Consider the following 24,424-nt stretch of genomic DNA (forward strand, 5'->3'; position numbering starts at 1 on the left):
CCCATAGGAAATAGAAAGAGGCATTTGGGGAGAACAGATGGGCAAGGTAAGTTTAGAGCTCTCACTGACACTGTGGGACTTGTCTGGGTCATCTGTGCTTTCCTGGGCCCTCTCAGCCCTCAGGAGCAAAGGGTCAAGTCATTACGTGAAGCTGTGCTGAGCAAGGTTATCTTAATCCTGTCATCAAATTCATAGTCTCTGTGTAACTGGACTCAGGAATACATTGTATTGGTGTTTACAAAAGGGATACACCTGGGACCATGGGCTAGTCTAGTAAGGGAGTGTTGAATCATCCCATTCCAGCTGGGCTTGCCTGGGGCCATTCTGCCCGCCTCTGCCCTTGCCAATCTCTTCCTCCTCTTCTTCACTGTCATCTGAGTCATCACTGGAGCTTTCTTCTTCTTCTACTTCCTCTTCTTCTTCCTCCTCTTCTTCACTCTCCTCTTCCACATGGCCTGGTTCTTCATATTTCTAGATGTCAGTGGGGGAGAAAGCACATTGAGAAACGCTTCCTTAGGATCCTGAATTCACAGAGTGCTCAATAACAGGCGACCACTACCAATTTAAGAGCCAAACTTTTTTGCCTTTATTAAAGGATCTCCTACCCCAATACTCATGTGAAAGTGCTGATGTAAATGAGTGTTCTGGAATCCTTAGCTCCTAACGCTAAAAACTCCTGCCTTGAGAAATGTTCATCATTAATGCTAAATGGTTGGTAACTGGTGAAAGGGCAATAGAGAGGCCACATTCTATGTAAATCAGCAGGGGAATTCAATGGCTTTCTGGGATGGATTCCAGTCAATGGGATGGTGATGAAGGGGTATCCTTGAAACACTGGAAGAAAGAATTCTATGTCAATCCTACAGAGGTCATCACAAACATTTAATGAGTCATTCTAACAAGAGTACCATTAATAAAGCTTTAATTGCTGAAAAGGGCTGCCTGCTATTATTTTGGAACATTTCAAGAGCATTTAATATCTGCAAAGAGTTACACATTCTTCTATAAAAGAATTGCAGAATATTAGGGTCACAAAGAACGTCCTTGTTCTTTTTTGGCCCAGACTCATTACTTCATCTTTATAGGGAACAGAAGGTTGTGGAAATTCCTTCCAACTGGTTCAGATCATCAGTTGTGTAACTGACAGTCTTAATGAGTTTACCTGGGTAAATGAAAAGTTGTGATATAACCGTGCTATAAATGAGGTAGGATTTGAACCCAAGGTTTCTGGACTGCAAGGTTTGTACTCCCTTCTCTACACCATGGTGCCTATCATAATTTACCCCTCAGAAAGGTTGAGACAACTAGTTTATAATTTTTTTGCTCTCTTTTCAGACAGAAATACTCAAATCACTGGGGAGTCATGACATCATTTGATAGTGTCATGTTATACAGAAATATTATTTTTGGACAGGCACATGCATAGTCCTTCATATTTCATGTCCTTAGGGAATGAGAATGACAAAAGTTCAGCCTTCATTGTTATACCCTTATTTCTAGGCTTTTCCTCCCCATTTTAATCATTGCTTCACCTTCTTTATCCAAGCCTCTAATTCATCCCCATTTCAGGTCCCCAGTTAGTTGGCTAGCTTTGTCTCTGGTTTTGGCAAGTTTCAAAGTGGTGCTTGCTCCAGAATGTGTTTGTCTTGATTCATGTGTTCCTTCCATATGGAATATTCTCTCTATTTTCTAAATCCTGTTCATCCTCCAAGGTTCAGCTCAAAAATCATTTTCTTCAAGAAACCTTCCCTCATTATTCCAGCCCAACTCTTCTCTGAATTTGATAGCACTTAATTCTACCACATACTGTAATCTGGCACCTGCTTCTATAAGGGACCTGTATTTTCTAAATGTTTCAACCATTTTAGCCTCCTTCCCCCTTTCCTTCCCCACCAGATTAAGTTGCTTGAGGATAGGAAGGTAGGAATGGAGCTGGAAGAGCCATGTTTTCTACAGTTTCTGTGTTAGTTTATAGTCACAGAACAGAACACATTATATGTGCTCACACTGATGGCTAGTTTAGTGTGGTTGACAGATGGGGGCAGATTGCAACAAGTCCTTTTCTCTATTCTTCCACAATTCTCCCTTTTCCCCATCTTTTTGCTGACTTCCTAACTTTCCATCTTTCTCGCCCTGAGTATAGGCCTGTTTATATTGCCTGAAGTGTCTGAAAGGGATTTTGTCTGGGCTGAATCTCTTAAGGTTCTATGTAATCTTTAAAGAGAAAGTAGGAGATTGCTAACGCTAGCCAGCAGGTTCTTTTAAGAGAAGGTTCAACTTCCATGAGTTAGCAACTAGTTTAACTCTAGCTAATGTGATTAATATTTGCCTGGGTTCTAACTTCTGTTTTTATATTGATAAGATTTATCTCCTCTGTATATGTTTGTTTTCACAAATCAAGAAGGGCAAAGGAATTGATAACGTGTGACTGCAGGGGTTTTGAAATGAAGATGGAGACTTGGTGTAGGGCATGTGTAGGTAGGCATTGAATGCTTACTAAAGGTAGTACTTGCTGGCAAAAGAACATAGTCACTGCTGCAGAACAAAGAATCAGAAGATTGTAGATCGAGAGGGAGAGATTTAAAGGGATCTTGGACTTCATTTAGCCAATTGACTAATTTTACAGATGCGAAAACTTGGGTCCAGAAAAGTTAAGTGAGTTGCTTAAGACCATATGGGTAGTGACAGAGCCAGGGTTTTCCCCAATACCACCAATCCTTAGAGGGCTCCTTTTATCATAGGGGTTGCAGCAAATCAACAATCAGAATATACTTTATCCTGGATAGTTCCCAAGTCTTTGGAGCAAAAAGTATTAGTCATTCATACCACTCAGCAAACATTTCCTAAGTACCCACTGCATTTGAAGCTCTGTATACAAAAGAAGAAAATAAGGTTCTAGCCCTCAAGAGTTGTATAATTTCACTCAGCAACAAGACTAATATAAATGAAACATATTGTAAAGCCAATGTACAAGCTGGTTTGAAGTTAATTGGATGCTAAAGTCAAGTTTAGAGGAGAGTGTCAGAAAAATTCAGGGAAGAGTCAGGGCTTAATTTGGCCCTTGGATAGGTAGGATTTTAAAAGACTGGGAAGGAGATTCCATGAGGGGGACTTTCTGGTAAAGGTGGATGGTTTACCTCCATGGGATTGACAGTGATAGTAAGTGCAGAGTCATCCCAATCCATTTCACTCTCTTTGGTTGATTCATTCTCTTGTATGCAGTGCTGGTGTGCCGCTCGGATTCGGTACACACCCATGGCTACAACAAATACCAGCATCCCGACACAGACAATTATGACCACTGTAGCAATGCTGGGAATGACTGAAAAGAGGAAAAGAGACACAAATGAATTGTGGATGCATTTCTATTAAGTTCTTGGTACATGGCATCTTAGATATTTTTCAATGATAATTGATAAGTGTAATTATATAATGTTCATATCATCTTTTATACTTTACAAAGTGATTTTTATCACATATATTATCTTAAATTCTCTCTGTGAACTTCATGTTAGGTCAGAGAGCTAGAAAAGACCTTAAGAGACGAGGCCAACTCTCTTATTTTCTAAATGAAAAAAATGATGTGTGCCCAGAAAGGTGAAGCAAATTACCCAGAATCACCCAGATAGTAAATACCAAAGCCAGTATTCAAATTTGTATCCTAGGGTTCCAACACTAGTGCTTTTCCAACTATACCAACATTCCCATTTTATACATGAGGCAAAGAGCAATGCTATTTGCCCCATATCTCACAGCAAATTGACCTAGGCCTATAAATTTGGTCCTCTGGCTGTGATACCTGGATTCTGCATTCAACCATTTTCTTTAACCTTGTTCAGGGGCTAAAATTCATTTCCTTCTTAGATCACCATAATTATATGAAATATACATACCTAGTAAAATATCAACTGCTTGAGGGCAGGGACTGTTAAATTTTTGCCTTTGTACACATAGGGCCCTAGCTCAGTGCTTGGCATAGAGCAGACGCTTAATAAATGCTCTTCTATGATGAAGATGATGATGGTGGTGATGATGATGAGAGGTTCAGAGGCTTTAGAGCTGGAAGGGACCTTGGAGATCATTTAGCCCAATTCCTTCATTTTGCAAAGAAGGAAAAAGAAGCCCAAAGACGGAAAATTACTTAGCCAAGTAATAGCCATAAAGGTGGTGGGTAGCAGAAATGGGATTCAAATCCAGATCTTTTGTGATTTTAGATACAATGCTCTTTTCCCACTGCACAGCACTGGCACTGTGATTATATTTTGTATTTATATAAGCACAGAAGTTATTATTAGTCTTATTTTAACAGAAGAGCTATTTTAGTTCACATTTATAAGATGCTTTTCAGATTCTACAATGTCATCCTCCCAGCAATTAATAGGGGAGGACATGCAAATGTTTTTTTAGCTGGTGATAAAATAGAAGTTCAAAGTTGTGACTTGCTCAATTAAAGTCATAGACCTGTAAGGGTAGAGCTGAGACTTTTAACCTAGATCTTCTAATTGCATGTGCTGTACTAGGCAGAAACCAGGCTACAGCGACAGTTTATTAATCTGCTTGAAGGTATATAGTGAGAGTGGCAGAATAAACATTAAAATCCTATTCTTTTGACCTCCATCACCAGGATTCTTCTGCTACACTATGATGACACAATTTATTCTATAAAACAATATAATTCATATGACAAAACTATATATCTTGAGAGGCTGCTTGGCATAAGTGGGTTGACTCTGGAGTCATGAAGATCTGGTTATATATTTGTGTGTGTATATATATACATATGCATCTCATACACATATTTGTATAAGTCACTTTGGATACTTCCTAGTCTCATGTCCTTGGGTAAAATCATTTAACTTTAAGGTCCTCAAAGTCCTAGGAATTCCCAAGTCAATGGAGGATTGACATTTTTATTGATGAAGGGACTTCTTATCCTGAGAATTGTCTAAACTGACAATAATAATAATAATAATAACAATAACAATAATAATAATAATGTGAAAAATAATATTGAATTGTAATCGTTTTTACATGAAACCTTTCTTAAACTTTAGGTTTTGAAGGCCAGCCAGCTTTCAAGCTAAAGTACTTTACTGCCAGGTCTCAAAGCATCTTACTGGGCTGGCTTTTGTTAGAGACAGGGTGAAGTCCTGCTTCTTACTTATCTGTAAATAAGAATTCTCTTAGGTAAGGGAAGTCAGCAAGCCTTAGCCACTATGTTGGACTACAATGACCCAGCCATGTGGTAAGGAGGAAGGATGTGTTGGCATCCTTACAAAGTCCTGCCCTTTGTTGTGATGACGTAATGAGGGAGGAGATGGGATCTCTAAGTCTACCTCCCTAGTGGTTGTTTACCAGTCAGAAATGTCCTGGGGTGTCCAGGGGAAGGACTGAGTGGTGAGGTCACAAAGCATACATAGGGGCCTGCCGAGGAACTCTCTCTGTCTCTTTTTGCCATGCTCAAGCTCTTGGATGCCCTTTGAGATTGTGGAAGGAGTTAATTAGATATTTTTAGACTGTCTTTGGTAGTTGATTAGTTAAATTAAAATTAAGAAGCACTGACTCGAGAATTTCAATCACAAATAATAGTATAACACTTTTAAGGCTTGTTTTATGTTTGTTGTCTCATTTGATCCTCACCATGCTATTCTTATTAGCATTTTTCAGTTGAGGAAACTGGAGCAAACAGAGGCAAGGATTTGCTAAGGTCACACAGCTAGGATGAAGTAATATTTGAATTCCTGTTTTTCTGATTCCATGCATAGTCTAAGAATTTATTAACATTTCATATATCCTGACTACTTATATAGGTGGTCTTCTTCCTTATCACATGTATTTAAGACAACATTTCAATTCTATCTCATCTATTTCTTGGCTGGGAGAGTTATAAGTCTGAAATAAACACATTTTTAAAGAAAGGCAGTTTAATCTTCAGCTCCAGATGGCTGCTTATATTCTATGCAGGTTTCGCCAAATGCTTTCCAGGACTATTCTGTTTCTTTGGCATTGGTCTTTTCTCTTAACAAGGAGGCAACTTGTGAGGCCCTAAGAGGTTAAATGATTTATTGAGGATTACATAGGTGTTACTAACAAAGCCAGGACAACTGGAGCCATTTGACATTTAACACAGTCATTGGCAAAGATAGTTCTTCTAACTCCCTTTCTAATTCAAATATTCCCTTGCTTTTCTAAAGGGTGACCCTGGGAACTGTGAGTGGTTGTAGGTTGGTTTGAGAGGAGGGGAAGGTATCCTTGCTGGGGAGGATGCCAAGATGGAGTGTACAAGTCCCAAAAGTCTTACCTGAATTACGCATACTGCTTATTTCAGGCTCTGAATGATGGATGGACTGGAGGAATTGAGGTTGCGCAGCCATGTGGTTGATATGCACAGTGTCTGAGTTGATCTCATGCAGAACATTCACCTAGAAATGTAAACAAAGAAGCTGGTTGCGCCTGTACCTTTAGCTGTTGTGCTGGCCAGCTGCTGTGGCCTGTTTGTATGCAGTATCTTTTAGTTCATGAAGGTGAAATGTCTTTCCTTGGCTTTTTAAAAAATTAAAATATATAAATTCTATTAATCAATCAATTAAAAACAAGATAAATTGAAAATTTTAATTGATATCTATTGTTTTTTCATCTCTTTATTTTTGAAATATAGGCCTCCCTTCATCTATAACAATGAATAAAAGAGAAAGAGGGGAGACAAGAGGATTCAGTAAAATTAACCAGCACATTGACTGAATAGACCCAATTTTCCATGCCTACAATTCCCCAGTTCTGCAAATAAGAAGAAGGGAGGTACATTTTGCCATTGCTTCTTCGAGCACAATTATAGTCATTACAATTATATAGTTTAGAGTTGTGTGGTGCTTGTTTTTCCTTAAATATTATTAGGTTATTTATATTGTCTTCCTTATTCTACTTGGTTTCTCTTTGTGTCAGTTTATATAAATCATCCATGCTTCTCTGAATTCTCCAACTTTATTGCTCCTTTTTGCTATTATCCAGTTATTTTAGTTGTATGTATGTGACTCTTTGTAACCCCAGTTGGGGTTTTCTTGGCAAAGATACTGGAGTAGTTTGCCATTTCTTTTTCCATTATTATTCCTTATGGTACAGTAATATTCCATTAGATTCATTTGCCACAATTAATTTTACCCCATTTAATTGGTATGTACTTTAATTCTACTTTATTGTCACTATAAAAAAGTTTTGCTATTAATATTTTTGTGTATTTGGGACCATTCTATTTTGTCTTTGCTCTCTTTCAGTTATATACCAACAATGAGATTGCTGCCCTCCTTGCATCTTAATTAGTATTTATCAGAATAGAACTTGGAACCTGGAAATGAAATGGTTGTCCATCAGCCACTTGCATGGTATAGCTAAACAAAATATGAATGCAATGTAATATTATTGTATTGTAAGAATCAATGATTGTGTGAAACTGAAATATGAAAAGATCTATATAGATGCTAAGTGAGGTAAGTATTAAGATTAAAGTAGGCTAGTATAGGCAATACTCAAGAATATGCAAACAGAAACAATATTTATAGGTAGATGAAGTAAGATGGAAAATCTTGGCCAAGGAAAACTGAAGATGAAATAAATTTATTTGAGCAGAGAAGTAATGGCTGCGTGAAATGTGATAGAAGCTGTTAGAAGTCGTTGCTAGGTATGTTGGTTTGGCTCAAATTTTTTTCTTTGTTAGGGATTGGGGGAAATAACTAGTATCAAAAGAAAAGGTTCTGAATTTTTAAAAAGAAAATTTGAAGATTGTTAGTGGAATTAAAAGGGTGAACAGGACTATGATGAGGCAGAGCACATAGGCAAGTGAACAGAGAATAGAAAGAGCTCCCTTGCTATCTTGAACTGTGCTCTAGTTCCTGTCATTGGGCTTCTTTGATGAATCACATCAGTTTAATGAACCTCTGATGGCATTGCCTCAACATCCTTCTTTCTCTGGAATATCTCCTAATGTCAGACATTCTGGTTTGTCCTAATGTTGGACATTCTGGTTTGTTATATCTATGAAGGAAAAAAAATTCTCTCCCCCTTATTTCCCTTCATCTCTTTCTATTTACCACCTATGCAGATTTGAGCTTATCCTGAATTTGGGGAAGAAGAGTATTTACTCTAAGTGATTGTGTGATTTTGAAAGCAATTGCTACTCCATTTTGTGAAAGTAGTGGGCAGGTGACCAATGAGGGAAGATGGAGGGTCCATTTAGTTTCTTCTGTCTCTAACTTGATTGAAACTTGGGTTTTTGTAGTTGAATGAATTAGAACTTTAGAACTATCCTTCAAGGTCAGTCTTGTATTTCCCCTTTCTTTATTCCAGATTCTTTCTCTTAAGAAGGCCATAATGGAAATAGAGGGTGATATTAGGATCTCTCTAGGATCATGAATATTTATAAAATGAAAAAATAGCATTACTCACCTCTAGGTTAAATTCATTACTAGTATAGCGTCCATTGAGCTCCGAGCACTTGATCTGGAACTTTCTATCATCAAGGCTTGCTGGGTGCCAATTGCGATACCGGACTTGGCGAAGGACCTGCTCATAGCTGGTCATTGTTCCCACACCTAGGTCAGGAAAACCACAAATTGGTCATTCTAAGGAGGGTGCCACAAGACTAACTTGTGGCTTATGTGTTCAGTTCTCTGTATTTGCCAAGAGAGAGAATTCTGCTGGTGGAGGGGATGACGGGAGAAAAATATACCAAATCAAGCTTTGCTATTGAAATGAGGGCTATTTCCTGGAAAAAGTCCAGTTCCAAAGATCCAACCAAATTATTCTATAATCATTTCAATTTGATGGCAATAGTAGATTGGGTAGAGCCCAATATTCTTAAAGTTAGCAAATATTCTTCTAAAGTAGAATTTAAAGGTGAAAGAAAAGATTATACCTTTAGGTATAATGGTGAACCTATGGAACATGTGCTCAGAGTATGCCGGACAGGGCTGCTCCCTTTCCCCTCTCCATTCATGCCTGAGGACATTTCTCACATGACCTGTCCCTCTGCCCAATAGGCCAATGGGAGTGCTTCTTCTCTCCCCTCTCTAGAATAAGGTAGGGGGCTCACATGTGGTGGGAGGATTGTGGTTTGGGCACTTGGTCTCTAAGGTCTCTAAAAGGTTTGCTATTAGTTCTGAAGGTTTTTTTTTGATCCACGAACTCCTTTTAACTAAAAAAAAAAAGGTGCTACAAATGCCCAGACTAACTTAATATACTGCTCACAATATTATTGTAGATTTATTCATTAAGTGCTTATAATAATTGTGATGATAACAGACCTATAATGCTTTAAACATACCTATGCTTATTTTAGGGAGGAAAAGATATATTTGTAAAGTAATTGGGCAATTATTTACTGTTTTATTTTATTTTCTGTTTGTTTTTGTTTTTCATTTTTATTTTTATTTTGAATATTTTCCTATATTTACATGTTTCATGTTCTTTCCTTCTCCCCAAACCCCACAACCCCTCTTAGCCGACTCACAATTCCACTGGGTTTTACATGTATCCTTGATTAAGCCCTAATTCCATATTATTGATAGTTGGGCTAGTATTATTGTTTAGTGTCTTCATCCCCAATAATATCCCCACAAGCCCATGTGTTCAAGCAATTATTTTCCCTCTATGTTTCTCTTCCCACAGTTCTTCCTCTGAATGCAGCTAGTTTTCTTTCTCATAAGTCCCTCATCCTTGCTCTGGATCCTTGCATTGCTGTTAGTAGAGAAGTCCATTATGTTTGATTGTACCACAGTGTATCAGCCTCTCTGTATAATGTTCTCCTGGTTCTGCTCCTTTCACTCTGCATCAATTCCTGGAAGTCATTCCAGTTCACTTGGACTTTCTCCAGTTCTTTATTCCTTTTAGCACAATAGTATTCCATCACCAACAGATACCACAATTTGTTCAGCCATTCCTCAATCGAAGGACATTCTCTCATTTTCCAATTTTTTGCAACCACAAAGAATGCGGCTATAAATATTTTTGCACAAGTCTTTTTCCTTATTATCTCTTTGGAGTATAAACCAAACAGTGCTATGGCTGGATCAAAAGGCAGATAGTCCTTTAAAGTCCTTTGGGCATAGTTCCAAATTGCTATCCAGAATGGTTGGATCAATTTACAACTCCACCAGCAATGCATTAATATCCCAATTTCGCCATATCCCCTCCAACATTCATTACTCTCCCCTGCTGTCATTTTAGCCAATCTGCTAGGTGTGAAGTGATACCTCAGAGTTGTTTTGATTTGCATTTCTCTAATTATTAGAGATTTAAAACACTTTCTCCTGTGCTTATTGATAGTTTTGATTTCTTTATCTGAGAATTGCCTATTCATGTCCCTTGCCCATTTATTGGTTGGGGGATGGCTTGATTTTTTGTACAATTGATTTAGCTCTTTGTATATTTGAGTAATAAGACTTTTGTCTGAGTCTTTTGATATAAAGATTTCCCTCCCAATTTGTTGCTTACCTTCTAATTTTGGTAGCATTGATTTTGTCTGTACAAAAACTTTTTAGTTTAATGTAGTCAAAATTATTTATTTTACATTTTGTAATTTTTTCTAACCTTTGATTGGTTTTAAAATCCTTCCCTTAGGTTTACTATTCTGTGCTCACCTAATTTGATTATAGTTTCCTTCCTTATATTCAAGTCATTCACCCATTCTGAATTTATATTGATGTAGGGTGTGAGATGGTGATCTAAACCTAATCTCTCCCATATTGTTTTCCAATTTTCCCAGCAGTTTTTGTCAAATAGTGGAATTTTGTCCCCAAAGCTGGGTTCTTTGGGTTTATCATAGACTGTCTTGCTGAGGTCGCTTACCCCTAGTCTATTCCACTGATCCTCCCTTCTGTCTCTTCACCAGTACCATATTGTTTTGATGACTACTGATTTATAGAACATTTTAAGATCTGGTACTGATCGGTCCCCTTCCTTCATATATTTTTTTTCATTATTTCCCTTGATATTCTTGGTCTTTTGTTTTTCCAAATGAACTTTGTTATAGTTTTTTCTAACTCAGCAAAAAAGTTTTTTGGTAGTTTGATAGGTATAGCACTAAATAAATAAATTAATTTGGGTAGGATTTTTACTATGTTAGCTTGTCCTACCCATGAGCAATCAATATTTTTCCAATTGTTTAGATCTAGTTTTAATTGTGTGGAAAGAGTTTTGTAGTTGTGTCCATATAATTCCTGTGTTTGTCTTGGCAGATAGATTCCTAAGTATTTTATATTGTCTAGGGTGATTTTAAATGGAATTTCTCTTTTTTAGCTCTTGCTGCTGAGATGTGTTGGAAATATATACAAATGCTGATGATTTATGTGCATTTATTTTGTATCTTGAAACTTTGCTAAAGATGTTGATTATTTCCACTAACTTTTTAGTTGATTCTCTAGGATTTTTTAAAGTAGACCATCATATCATCTGCAAAGAGTGATAGCTTAGTTTTCTCATTGCCTATTTTAATACCTTCAATTTCTTTTTCTTCTCTGATTGCTACTGCTAGTGTTTTCAGTACAATGTTAAATAATAGAGGTGACAATGAGCATCCTTGTTTCACTCCTGATCTTATTGGGAAGGCTTCTAATTTATCCCCATTGGATATGATGTTTGTTGATGGTTTTAAATATATACTGTTCATTATTTTTAGGAAAGGCCCTTCTATTCCTATACTTTGTAGTGTTTTCACTAGGAATGGGTGTTGTATTTTATCAAAGGCTTTTTCAGCATCTATTGAGATAATCATGTGATTTTTGTTGGTTTGCTTGTTGATATGGTAAATAATGTGGATGGTTTTCCTGATGTTGAACCATCCTTGCATTCCTGGTATAAATCCCACCTGATCATAATGAATAACCCTTGTGATCACTTGCTGGAGTCTTTTTGCTAGTATTCTGTTTATGATTTTTGCATCTATGTTCATTAGGGAGATTGGTCTGTAGTTTTCTTTCTCTGTTTTTGATCTACCTGCCTTTGGGATCAGTACCATATTTGTATCATAAAAGGAGTTTGGTAGAACTCCTTCTTTGCTTATTATGTCAAATAGTTTGTATGGTATTGGAATTAGTTGTTCTTTGAAGGTTTGATAGAATTCACTTGTGAATCCATCGGGTCCTGGGGATTTTTTCTTAGGGAGTTCTTTGATGGCTTGTTCAATTTCTTTCTCTGAGATGGGATTATTTAAGTATTCTATTTCTTCTGCTGTTAATCCAGGCAATTTATATTTTTGTAATATTCCTCCATCTCACCTAGATTGCTATATTTATTGCCATAAAGTTGGGCAAAATAGTTTTTAATGATTGCCTAGAAGTGAGATCTTCCTTTTCATCTTTGATACTTATAATTTGATTTTCTTCTTTCCTTTTTTAAATTAGATTGACCAGTACTTTGCCAATTTTTATTTGTTTTTTTTCAAATTACCAGCTACTCGTCTTATTTATTTATTCAATAGTTCTTTTACTTTCAATTTTATTGATTTCTCCTTTAATTTTTATAATCTCTAATGTAGTCTTTTAACTGGGGATTTTTAATTTGTTCCCTTTCTAGTTTTTTTGATTAGCATGCCCAGTTCATTGATCTTTGCCCTCTCTAATTTGTTAATATATGCACTCAAGGATATAAATTTCCCCCTGAGTACTGCTTTAGCTGCATCCCACAGAATTTGATAGGATGTATCATCATTGTCATTTTCTTCAATGAAATTATTGATTGTTTCTATGATTTGTTCTTTAACTAACTGGTTTTGGAGAATTGGGAATTTCTGTCTTTTAAGCTGTTAATTTCCTTTTGAGCTATTTCCCATTTTTCTTACCAAATCTCTTTCATCTTCCTCATGATCTCAGCTTTGAATTCTTCAAGAGCTTGTGACTAATTTTCATTTTTTTGGGAAGGTTTGGATGTGATTACTTGTTTGTTCTCCTCTGCTGTCTGCTCTGTTGTCTGGATTTTTTTGTGTAAAAGGTATCGAGTGTTAAACCATTCTTCTTGATCTTTCTCTTTGGAGGTTCTTGTTAATGGCTTGCCAATATTATTATTATATTTTCTTTCTTGGTCAGAAGTTTGGGTGAGGCAGGCAGGCTCTCTGCCTATCAAGCTGTGGAGCAGTTTTTGCTTGAGTCACAGTGCTGTGCGGCCCCTCTCAGCTTTATCCTCCCGCCCAAGGTCTGTGCTCTTTAGGCTACTGGGCTCTCAAGTCTAACTGTTCTCAGGGTCAAGCCTCTTGGTGGTCCCCTTGCTTGCTCCTCTGCCTGAGGCTCCTTTAACAGTCTCAGGGTGCCGCTTCCACAGTTATGCACCCCTCTGCATTGGGTCCGCACCCTAGGTCCATGCCTGCGCTCATGGTCTGTGTTCAAACTCCGTGTTCTTTAGTCTATTGGGATCTTAAGTCTTGGTGCTCTCAGGAGCTAGTCCTTTGTGGTCCCAGGTAGCTGCCAAGAACTTAATGAACACCCCAAACTTGCTCTAACTCTTGTGCGCTGGCTTTGATGGTGGTGTGTGTGTGTGTGTGTGTGTGTGTGTGTGTGTGTGTGTGGTTGCTCAGCTCACATTTTAGTGAGAGCTATTTCACCCCCTTAATAGTGTGGAAATGCCCTGATCCCATGTACCTTCAATGCTGTGCCCTATTGTGGGGTCCTGTAGTTCATCTGGATTTGGTTTTTGTGTCCTTTTGAGGAGTCATGTATAGGTGGGTTAGGAGAGATTAAGCACGCTGCTTCTACTCTGCAGCCATCTTAAACTGGAACTCCTTATTTACTGTTTTAAAGAACTTTAATATGAAGCCTTGGAATTAGAAGCGTAGGGTTAGAATTTCTATTCTACTACTTACTAAGGGTTTAGGAACTACTAAATGGGAAGCACTCATCAAGATGATTCCCTTTGGTATGAGTGAGCCAGGCTAGTCATCAAGACCTGGTGACTAGGGCAGAGCCAAGATGATAACTCAGTAGAAGTGAAAGCTGGAACTGCTTCAAGAATCCTCTCAAACCAACCTTAAAAATAGAACTTCAAAATTACTGAAGTCACAGAACCAACAGGAAAACTGGAATGAGGAGGCTTTCCTGTGGAAAATAACTTGTAAAGTAGACAGAGACAGTGGATTTTCACGGGATAAAGGGGAACTAGAAATAAAATTGCATACAGAAGAGTGCTGGCCGACCAACTGTACCAACTGTGACCAACTCTAAGCTTGAGTATAGGCCAACTTTGGGATCCCAGGATCCTGTCTAAGCCAACAGAAGAATACCCAACACACATACTTTGAAGTTCCAAGCCCTGGTACCATCCTGCAGGGAGGCCCCAAAGTGCTTGGACCCTCCAAGTCTGTGGTGAAGCCCTTAGCCCCAGGGCAAAATAGCTCACTGTGCTGAGTCCTTCAAGCCATCAGAAGAAGAGACAGAATCAGCAGTTTCCAGAATTCCTAGTCCAAAGATAAAAAAGACTAGGAAAATGAGCAAACAGCAAAAGAACACCTAACTATAGAAAATTTTCATGGAGACAAAAGCAAGGAACAGATTCAATAGGAAAAGGGTGAGAGCCAAGCAACCACATGCAAAACTTCAAAGAAAAATGGGAGTTGGTCTTAGGCACTAGAAGAGGTCAAAAAGGAATTCAAAAAGCAAATAAGAGATAGAAGAAAAATGGGAAAAAGAAATGAAAGTAATGTAAAAAGAAAATAACTGTTTAAAAATCAAAATTGGTCAAGTGGAAAAAAGGCACAAAAAGCAATGAAGAAAAGAGTTTTCTACAAAGCAGAATTGACCTACTAGAAAAAGACATAAAAAAATCCAATGAAGAAAAGAGTTCTGTGAAAAGTAGAATGTATGAAATGGAAAAGGAGGATCAAAATATCATGGAAGAAAATTAGTCTTTAAAAATTAGAACTGGGCAAATAGAAGCTAATGACCTCATGAGACATCAAGAAACAGTAAAACAAAATCAAAAGAATGAAAAAATAGAAGAAAATATGAAATGTCTTACTGAATAAACAACTGACCTGGAAAATATAACCAGGGGAGAAAAATCTAAGAACTACTGGGTTACCTGAAAGTCATGATTAAAAAAAAAAAAGATCTGGTGACCAAAATTATGGATCAGAAGTCAAATGTCCCTCCTGCTGATTGGGCCATAGCAGTGTAATATGGTAACCTGAGTGATTTTCTCCTTGATCTCTGACCAGTCCATTTTAACAGGTCATAAAGTTCAAGTCATGGCCACTTCTCACAGCAAAGCTACCAGCAATAAGGAGGAGGGGAAAACAAAAGTACTGTTAATTCTCTTACCATAGATAGAATAGCCTGATGTGGAGTTCGTGGCATCTAGATGTCTTTCTCGTAGCTCGTCATAGTCTAGTTCTAAGCACTCCTGTCCAGGTTCAAGTTCTTCTCCAGTCACCAAAATGTCACAGAAGTCAAGGTTGTGTAGCATCTCCTCTAAAAGCACATGCTTTGGGGCTATAGGATGGGGGGAAAAAAAGCAGAGGTATAAGGGACATCCCTGGAGTAGTATGTATTGTGGAAGGAGCACTAGATGGGTGGCACTGTAGGTAGAGTGCCAGGCCTAGAGTTGGAAGGATCTGGGTTCAAATCCAGCCTTAGATACTTCCTAGCTGTTTGACCCTCAGCAAGTCACTTAACCTTATTTGCCTAGCCCTTACCACACTTCTGTCTTAGAATTATTACTAAGACAGAAAGTAAGGATTAAAAAAAAAAAGAGCACTAGAATCAGAGCCCTAAGCTTATTTGGATTTGCTTTACTGCTTACTGGTCATGTGAATTTTGTCACATCCCTCTATTTCTCTGAACCTCAGTTTATTAACCTATAAAATGGGGGAATAATTGTATTTGGACTGCTTATATCATAAGGTTACAATAAGGAAAGTGCAATAAGTCAATTAATTAGAATTTATTAAGAGCCTGTCATGTGCCAGGCACTATGCTAGGTGCTAGAGTTACAAAGAAAAAGGAAAAAACCCCCACTAATTCAACGAACACAAATAATCCTCCCATGCTCCCCATTTAAATGTTTATATATATATATATATATATACATATATATATTTGTGTGTGTGTATGTGTATGAAAATATATATAGATGCGTATACATATATATGTATATATATGTATACACAGTTATCTCTTCCACGTAGTAGAGGTTAGATGATCTGGAAAATCCCTGTTAAATTTTTTTGTCTTCTTTTTGTACCAGAGAAAGTCTGATTTAAAAAATTTTTTTCTATAGGGTATTTACAGTGAAAGAAATTGTGTATATTTATAGTATTAAAAGATAAAATATGTTTATATTATACAACACTGTACATATAGTTTATACATTTTGGATTTCTTTAACTTTTTCTGCGTCATCTGTTGGCCTTCACATGTTATTGACAACTTCTACAGAATTCCCTAAAAATTCCCATTTTATTTTTTATGTTGACCCTTGATATATTGAAACTGCCGAGAGGAAAGTCACAATGTGGAAGGGACACCTATATATATATATATATATATATAAAACCTATCATTGTTGTCATCACTGTTAGTCGCTGAGACAATTACTGTGCTCCACATCTGTACATAGGGCTGCTATTATCTTAGATCAAAGGTTCTTAACTTATTTTGTGTTGGACTCCTTTGCTGGTCTGGTGAAGTGTATGGACTCTTCCAAGTAAATTTTTTTTTAAACTCTTGCCTTCTGTTGTAGAATCAATACTAGGTGTTGGTTCCAAGGCAAAAAAGCGGTAAGGGCTAGTCAATTGGAGTTAAGTAAGTGACTTGTACAGTGTCACATAGCTAGGAAGTGTCCATCTCTAGGCCTGGCTCTCTATCCAATGAGCTACCTAACTGCTCCTCAAGTAATTTTTTAAATGGGTAAAATAAAATTCATAAGATTACAATGGAAGCCAATTATTATATTGAAATAATAGTTAACAAAACTTTTTTTTTTAACAAAAGTTGATATACCCCAGATTAAGAACTCCTATTATAGATAGAATAAGAAAGCTAATCACTACACCTCTCTGGGCTTTAGTTTCTCCATCTGTAAAGGGAAGGTATACACCAAATGACCTCTAAGGTCCCTTCCATTTCTAGTCCTATGATCTTATGATACTAAGTCCCTACTACTTCCTTCTCCCCACCAAATCTCTACTCTGGCCAAAAATATCTCTCCTAAATCCCAAACTCTAAATATTAGGGTTACTGTTTTATATTGATATATCACTGCTTGAAAGTCTCCAGTAAACTGCAAATATGCTACTTGGGAGGAGTAACACATTGATACCCACCAACATATTATCATGGAAAGCTGAGAGCAGAATTGTATATAACCCTGTCCTGGCTTTAGGGCATAATGTTACCACAGCTCTCCACAAGTCTTCTCCTCTTTTGCTCACTCTCTGACTTATTTTATGACTCTCAATTTTTCAAGGAAATGGTTGAATAGTTTTAAGAACGTATTAAACCTTGAAAAATGCCAGCCAGAGGGCAACAGTTCTGGGAGAAAAAAACACATACACACACCAAAAAACTTCATCCCATTTCAAAGGCATTCAAGAGCATAGGCAGAAGTGTGAACAACATAATTGAAAATTGATCTAGAGAATTCCTCTGCATAGTGTTTTTCTAGGTCTTCTTTCTTATTAATGATGATCCAGGGAAGAGAAAGATGGCAGGTGGGCAATGGGGACATGGAGAAATTCTCATGGCCTCTACTGATTGGACAGTCATAGTTTGAAAACATGACCCTAACTGCCCATGGTGACTTTAATTTTCCCAGAGCCCATAAAAACCTCCTAACAATAGTGTTCTTTAGTCTAAGCTGGGAGCCTTGAGTTGTCAAGTCAGCCTATATTAAGCTGGTGGATCCTGGTAATGGGCTGGGGAAGACCAGCTTAGACAGTTTTTTTTTCCAAATTTTGGTGATGGTGGGGGTCATATTAGTGGTCAGGGTGGTCAGTCCTTTAAAAATTCCTCTTTGAATTTTTGTACTTCCCCTACCCCCTGACCTTTCAGTTGTATCAGATACATTTATGGGGTCATGAGTATTATTATACCTATGGAAAGGTAATTTGAGTCTTTGCCTCCAGATAAATAATAATGATGATAATGCCAACACTTATGTAGCACATTTAAGAGTTGTAAGGGGTTTTACATAGGTAAACTCATTTGATTCTTACAATAACCCTAAGAAGTAGATGTTATTATCTCCACTTTACAAATGAAGAAACTGAGGAAGAATGACTTGTTCAGTAACACACAATTAAGTAAGTGTCCGAGGTAGCATTTGAACTCCATCTTCCTGTCTCCAAGTCTCCAAGTCTAATACTTTGTCCACTGTGAGAGAAATTAACTTTCTAACAGACAATGAAATAATCATAGTCTCTTAGAGTAGGAAGGGACTTCATTGACTTGCTTATCCAATTCTCATTTCTTTTACTGATGAGGAAACTGAGATCCATTGAAATGACTCATTCGAAGCTTTATAATAAGCATTAGTTAAATCAGGACGAGGTTATAGTTAAGAATTAGTTAATATAAAATTTAGCAAACATATACAATACATAGTAAAATATATAACACAAAAATATAGCATAGCAAATATATACAAGAGGGAAATATAGCTTACTAAAAAGAGTAAATATGATATAATAGGTAAATATAATTTACTAAAAAATTAATAGATATATAATTAAACATTAGTAAAATCAGAATCTAGGTTTCCTGACTAATAGGCTATCAAGTAATTTTATATTACTAATTTGTAAAGTTTGGGACAAACTTATTGGTAATTTTTAATAGCTTGCAATAAATGTGGAATGGTGTGGAGAAAAGAGTACTGGATCTGGAGTTAATAGGACCAGGACAGTTAATAGGACATAGGACCAGGGTTTGAATCCTGGCTCTGCCACTTATTGCCTTGTGAACTTTAGCAAATACTGATTTTTTTAAATTAATTTTTGAAAAACTCTTGCCATCCCATCTTAGAAACAATGCTATATATTGGTTCCAAGGCAGAAGAGTGATAAAGTGTTAGGCAATGGGGGTTAAATGACTTACCGAGGATCACCCACTAGGAAATATCTGAGGCCACATTTGAACCCAGAACCTGCAGTCTCTAGGTCTGGCTCTCAATCCAGTGAGCCACCTAGCTGTCCCATGGAAATATCTTCTAAGGTCTCAGTTACCTCATTTGTAACCAAGAAGTTTGAACTGAATGAATCTTAAAAGTCTCTTCAGGCTCTAAATCTCTGCTTCTGTGATTCTAAGGTCCCATCTTCTTAACTAGCCAATTAACTGGCTTATTGGATCTGTAAACCACAGGACAATTCTGGAAATCACTAATTGCCCCTTCCTGCTGGGCCCATGAGCTGGTGCTAGAGCTTTAGGGTGACCGTACAAACCAAATCCAGAAGGTATCTGTTATAGTTTCCAACAACTGAGGTCAAAGCCCCTTTCTTGTCTGGCTGATGTTAACCACAAATGACCATCAGGGAGAAGAAAAGATCATACACCATAATGCACACCACCATAGAACTATGAAACTGCACAATCTGAGACAGGTAAAACACAATTTATTTTTATGAGCTACGTAGTGTGCAAGGAGGACTCCGATCGCAATATTCTTCAGCCTTCAGGGAGCTGGGGTAGTTTAAGGCAACTGGTAATTAGGATTATTATAGAAGCAACCCTTCAGGGAATCCAGTCCACCCAAGCCTGCAGATCATTAGCAACCACTCTCCTGAAGGATATATAGAGACTTGAAAGTTATTCTCCTTGAGAAACATAGTTGAGGACAGTTCTTAAATTGATGGTTTTTTTTTCTCCTATAAACTAGCATCACTGTGGAAGGAGGGGAAAAAAAGGAAGAGTTTTTCCTACAGGCATATACTTCAGCCTTCAGTGTTGCTAATATTGCTCCCTAGCTGAATAATTCAAAATACTTTATTTGGCTTTCACTGAACAGCCCTACCAATAATGAAACTGTTGGAAATATGAATGCTGAAAATTTCCCAATAGCTTAGAGTAATCCTACTGAGTGAAACCTTCATTTTACTACACACATGTTAAAAAAATGTTTGCACTTTGAAATACAGCCTCGAATGCTGTCGGGAAGTTAATAAAACCATTCCAAACTAACCTTGGTCTTCCTCCTTTGAGTCTTCTGGAGGCTCTGCTTTGGCAAAGGTGCTCACGATCTTGACATCAGGAAAGAGAGTCACCCCTCTGGTGCTTTCAAACTGGGCAGCTGGCCTCATGAGGTGATCCGTTCCACTGATGGTGATTCTGGGCTCTATGGCCTGCAGCACCATCACATAGGCGTCCACATCTGGGATGCTAATACAGACATCTTCTCCAAAACATCTGGAAAAAACACAGGGCTCCTTTGGTGAATGGTATGGTTGGCAATTGACCAATTCAGTTCAGTTTGACAAGTACGTATTAAGATTCCACTTACTTGCACTATCTTACTACACTTATACTGCATTGGAGAAGGGCAGAAGAAAAAAAAGACACTTTCCACTTTCAGGGAACTAATAATACAATAATAATATGATAACATTTTTAATAGAGAGACTTGAGAGACAGAAGGAAGAGAACTTAAAAAAAAAGCTTAAAAATATTAGCTCTTTTTTGATCCTCATGACAACTTTGGCAGGTAGGTGCTATGATTATCCATATTTTAAAGTTGAACAAACAGGCAGATAGTAGTTAAATGACTGCCAAGGTCATAGAACTAGCAGGACAACCTGAGGTAAGATAATAAGCATTTCTATAGAATCTACTAAGTGCTGTGTACTCTGCTAAGTGCTTTTTATCACTATCTCATTTGATCCTCACAACAATACATTATTCTCCACATTTTACAGTGAAGGAAACTGAGGAAGGCAGTGATTAAATTACTTGTCCAGGGTCACACAACTAGAAAGTGTCTGAGGTTGGATTTAAATTCGAATCTTCCTGACTCCAGTACCAGGGTTCTATTCACTATATCCTTTTGCTGTTTGTGTGTTTGTTTGTTTTTTAACCCTTACCTTCTGTCTTAGAATAAATATTAAATGTAGGTTCTAAAGCAGAATAGTGGTAATGGCTAGGCAATGGGAGTTAAGTGACTTGTCCAGGGTCACACAACTAGGACATGTCTGAGGCCAGATTTGAACCCAGGAATTCCTGTCTCCAGGTCTGGCTCTTTATCCATTGAGCTTCCTAGCTACCACAATCATCTGGCTGTCTTAAGCACAGTGCCTATCCAAAGCAGGTGTTTAACAAAGGAGTTAAGGGAAGGTGGAAGAATAGAAGCCTGGGCTTGACTTTAGAGGATATTCATCTGCCAAACAGTTACTTTGGGTCTTAATCAGTATTAAGGGATGAGGATTTTTCAAAAATTCTAAAAACCACATTTTGTACCCATGATGGGTTTCCTGCTTAGCTGAAAGGACAAGATATACACCCATATTATCAAAGAAGATGGTCTTTGCCCAAGTGCTAACTTGGTGGTTTCAGATAATCAGAAGTTAAGATAGTATGAAATCTAGGGACATTTCACATAGAAAATAATCACCATTCTGGCAATTTTCAACTTCTAAAAACCTACCCAAGACCTAGGAAGGTAGTAAAAATGGCAAAAACAGCCAAAGTGTATATTTACTCATAGTGGAATCCCTTAGGCCTTCACTTAATTCAATTTAACAACTATGGATTGAACCTAATTTGCTAAGCATTGTGGGAAAAACAAGAATGAATGTTACATTTCTCTAGGTTTTAAAAGTTCACCAAATATCTTCCTCACAAGCTTGTGAAGGAAGTAGTGTAAGTCCTATCAGGGCCATACAGGGAATGTCAGAGCTGAACTAGAACCCAGGTCCCCGCTCTCAAGAAAATTACAGTCTAGAAAGAAGGCTGGGTAGTATAGAAAAGGAATTATTGTCTTATGCTGCTTAAGGTTTAATAGTAATGTCTGGTATTTAGATAGCACTTCAAAGTTTGCAAAACCCTTTACATTACTTTGTGTAAACCTCATAAAAAAGACATCCCCAGGCTATAAGCAGTTATTATTAAGTATCTACTATGGTTCAGGCATTGTACTAAGCTTTGAGGATACAGAGAAGATAAAAAGACAATCCTTGATACAGTATAATGTTATAACAGTCCTATGTAGTAAGTACTAAAGGCAACTAGGCAGCTCAGTGGACACAGTGCCGAACCTGGAGTAAGGAAGACTTGAGTTCGAATGTGACCTCAGACATTTACTATCTGTGTAACCCTGGGCAAGTCATTTAACCCTGCTTGCTTCAGTTTCCTCATCTGTAAAATGAGCTGGAGAAGAAAATGGCAAACCACTCCAGATATCTTTGCCAAGAAAACCCCAAATGGGGTCACAGAGTTTGAAAGGACTAAACAACAGATGTAAAAGAGCAAGCAGAGTGAGGAATTTAAGGGGATTTCCTTATTTCTAGCCTGGGTGATTAGGGATGTCAGAGAAGGAAGTTTGTTTTGCATTGAGAACTTGAGATTAGTTCAGCTTTGGATGTATTAAGTTTGAGATGCTGGCAGGACATCCAGGTGATAATTTCCAACAGATAGTAGGAGATGTGAGTCTGGAACCTGATTGATAAATTTGGGAATAATCCATTGGTGGGTAATAAATAGTTGAAGGTACGTAATTGGATGATGTTACCACTGATTAGAATATTGAGTTAGAATGGAATGTTGTAGACAAACTATTGGAGTTATTAAGTAAATGGTAGATTTTTTTAGGAAGGAAGAGTCTAACTTAACAAAGAAAACCTGAGGAGTAGTCAAAGAGATGGGAGGAAAACTAGAAGCTTCTTTAATATCTTAGAAACCAAGGAAGAACAAGAGTTTTATGAGAGAGAGAATGACAAATGTTTCAGAGAAGGTAAAGATGATGAGAACTAAGAAAACACATACATATATGTGATATATTAATTACAAGATTATTGGTACCTACAAAAGAGCAATTTTAGGTGAATGGAAAACCAGATTGTCAAATGTTAAGGAATGAATGGCAAGTGAAGAAGTGGAGGCATAATGAGTTTATATTATCTTTTTGAGAAGACTCAAAAACAGAGATTGAACGGGAGCTTGAGAAAGGGAATGAGGTCTAGAAAAGAATTCAGTATTTTTTTAGAAAGGGGGAAGTCTGAAATGTAAGGAGAGATTAATGATGCATAAGGAAATATATCATAAAGCCAAGTCTAAGAGGAAGTAGAAGGGAATGAAATCAAAGCACAGGTGGAAGGGTGACTGGAAAGGAGGGAGGGACACTTTTTCCTTTCTCAGACTGGAGAAAAGAGAGAGGATGGGAGGAAATATCAGCAATTTTTGGAGGTGAAGAAGAGCAAATTTTGAGAAAGCTCATGTTTTCTTTCTTCACTAAAGTAGGCAGTGGACTTGGCTTTTGAGAGTGAGTGGATGTGGATATAGAGTTGGAAGTACTGAGGAAAGTGGCAACATTTTGAAGTGTCCATTTCAGGATGTTTGCTGAGAAAACAATAGATGACTAAAAGGGTTGTTGAGCAGTAGTTAATGCTCAGCTAAAGTCAGTATGAATTTGTAGTGTTTTTTCGCAACACTTTCTATCAATTCTTGGCAGTCTAAGGATGATGGTGGAAATAGCCTGCTGTGGTCTTTCTCCAGGGTTGGAACTTGGGAAGGCGCGTCACAAGCATGAGGAATTGCAGTAGTTTAACAAGGGTATCACTGAAATGACTATCTAGGTTGGATAAGGAGATCAGTGAAGCAACAAGGACCTTGCTATACTGGGAGAATGGGTGAAAGGAGAAGGTGAAGAAGGAATGGAGAAACGAGATGGAAAAGATAAGAAGAAGCTGGACATACTACCTGTATGAACTTGGGCTTCACCTTTTTAAGGTTTAGTTTCCTTACCAGTCAAATGAGAAGGTTGGATTTGATAAGATGGCCTCTATGGTCCCTAGGCTTATAATGTTGTAAGATGGGAATTTTTGAGCTTTAAGAGCTTCAAGGGAGTTCTAACCAAGAAGTCAAAGGAATGGCCTAGACTTATAGAGTGAAGATATAAATCATGGATGTTTAGGAATGGCCTAGACTTATAGAGTGAAGATATAAATCATGGATGTTTAGGAAGGTCCAAGATCTATAAAGGCAGGCTATTGAAATACTTGTCAAGATGAATAGTGAACCTCATATAGAGCTCTAATAAACTTGTCTTTTTCTTGAGTTTTCTTGTAGCATATAACTGTTTTGGAACAGCAAATTAGAAAGAGAAATGAAGATGGGAATAACAATTTACAAGCTAAGAAAGAGAAATTTAAATCGATACAATTAGCAAAGCATTTATTAGTCTGAGGCCATTCATTGTGGAGACAAACACTTCAAAAGCTCCTGAAGACATCATTGTATTTATATTT

General features: G+C 37.4%; 1 protein-coding gene across 1 annotated transcript in view; it reads right to left on the bottom strand.

Annotated features, from left to right (window-relative positions):
* Positions 1-219: 219 nt before the first annotated feature.
* The window catches only part of CLSTN2 (calsyntenin 2), a 612,830-nt gene continuing 588,625 nt past the window's right edge, over positions 220-24,424 (bottom strand). Inside the window, exons 12-17 of the mRNA XM_044669146.1 lie at positions 20,152-20,375; positions 15,297-15,467; positions 8,440-8,585; positions 6,302-6,422; positions 3,138-3,322; positions 220-471 (exon numbers count right to left, since the gene is read on the bottom strand). Of these exons, the coding sequence (XP_044525081.1) occupies positions 271-471; positions 3,138-3,322; positions 6,302-6,422; positions 8,440-8,585; positions 15,297-15,467; positions 20,152-20,375 (1,048 nt within the window). The 3' untranslated portion in view covers positions 220-270. The remainder of the gene's footprint in view (positions 472-3,137; positions 3,323-6,301; positions 6,423-8,439; positions 8,586-15,296; positions 15,468-20,151; positions 20,376-24,424) is intronic.

Source organism: Gracilinanus agilis, chromosome 3 (genome assembly GCF_016433145.1).
Source record: "Gracilinanus agilis isolate LMUSP501 chromosome 3, AgileGrace, whole genome shotgun sequence".
NCBI classification, from domain to species: Eukaryota; Metazoa; Chordata; class Mammalia; order Didelphimorphia; family Didelphidae; genus Gracilinanus; species Gracilinanus agilis.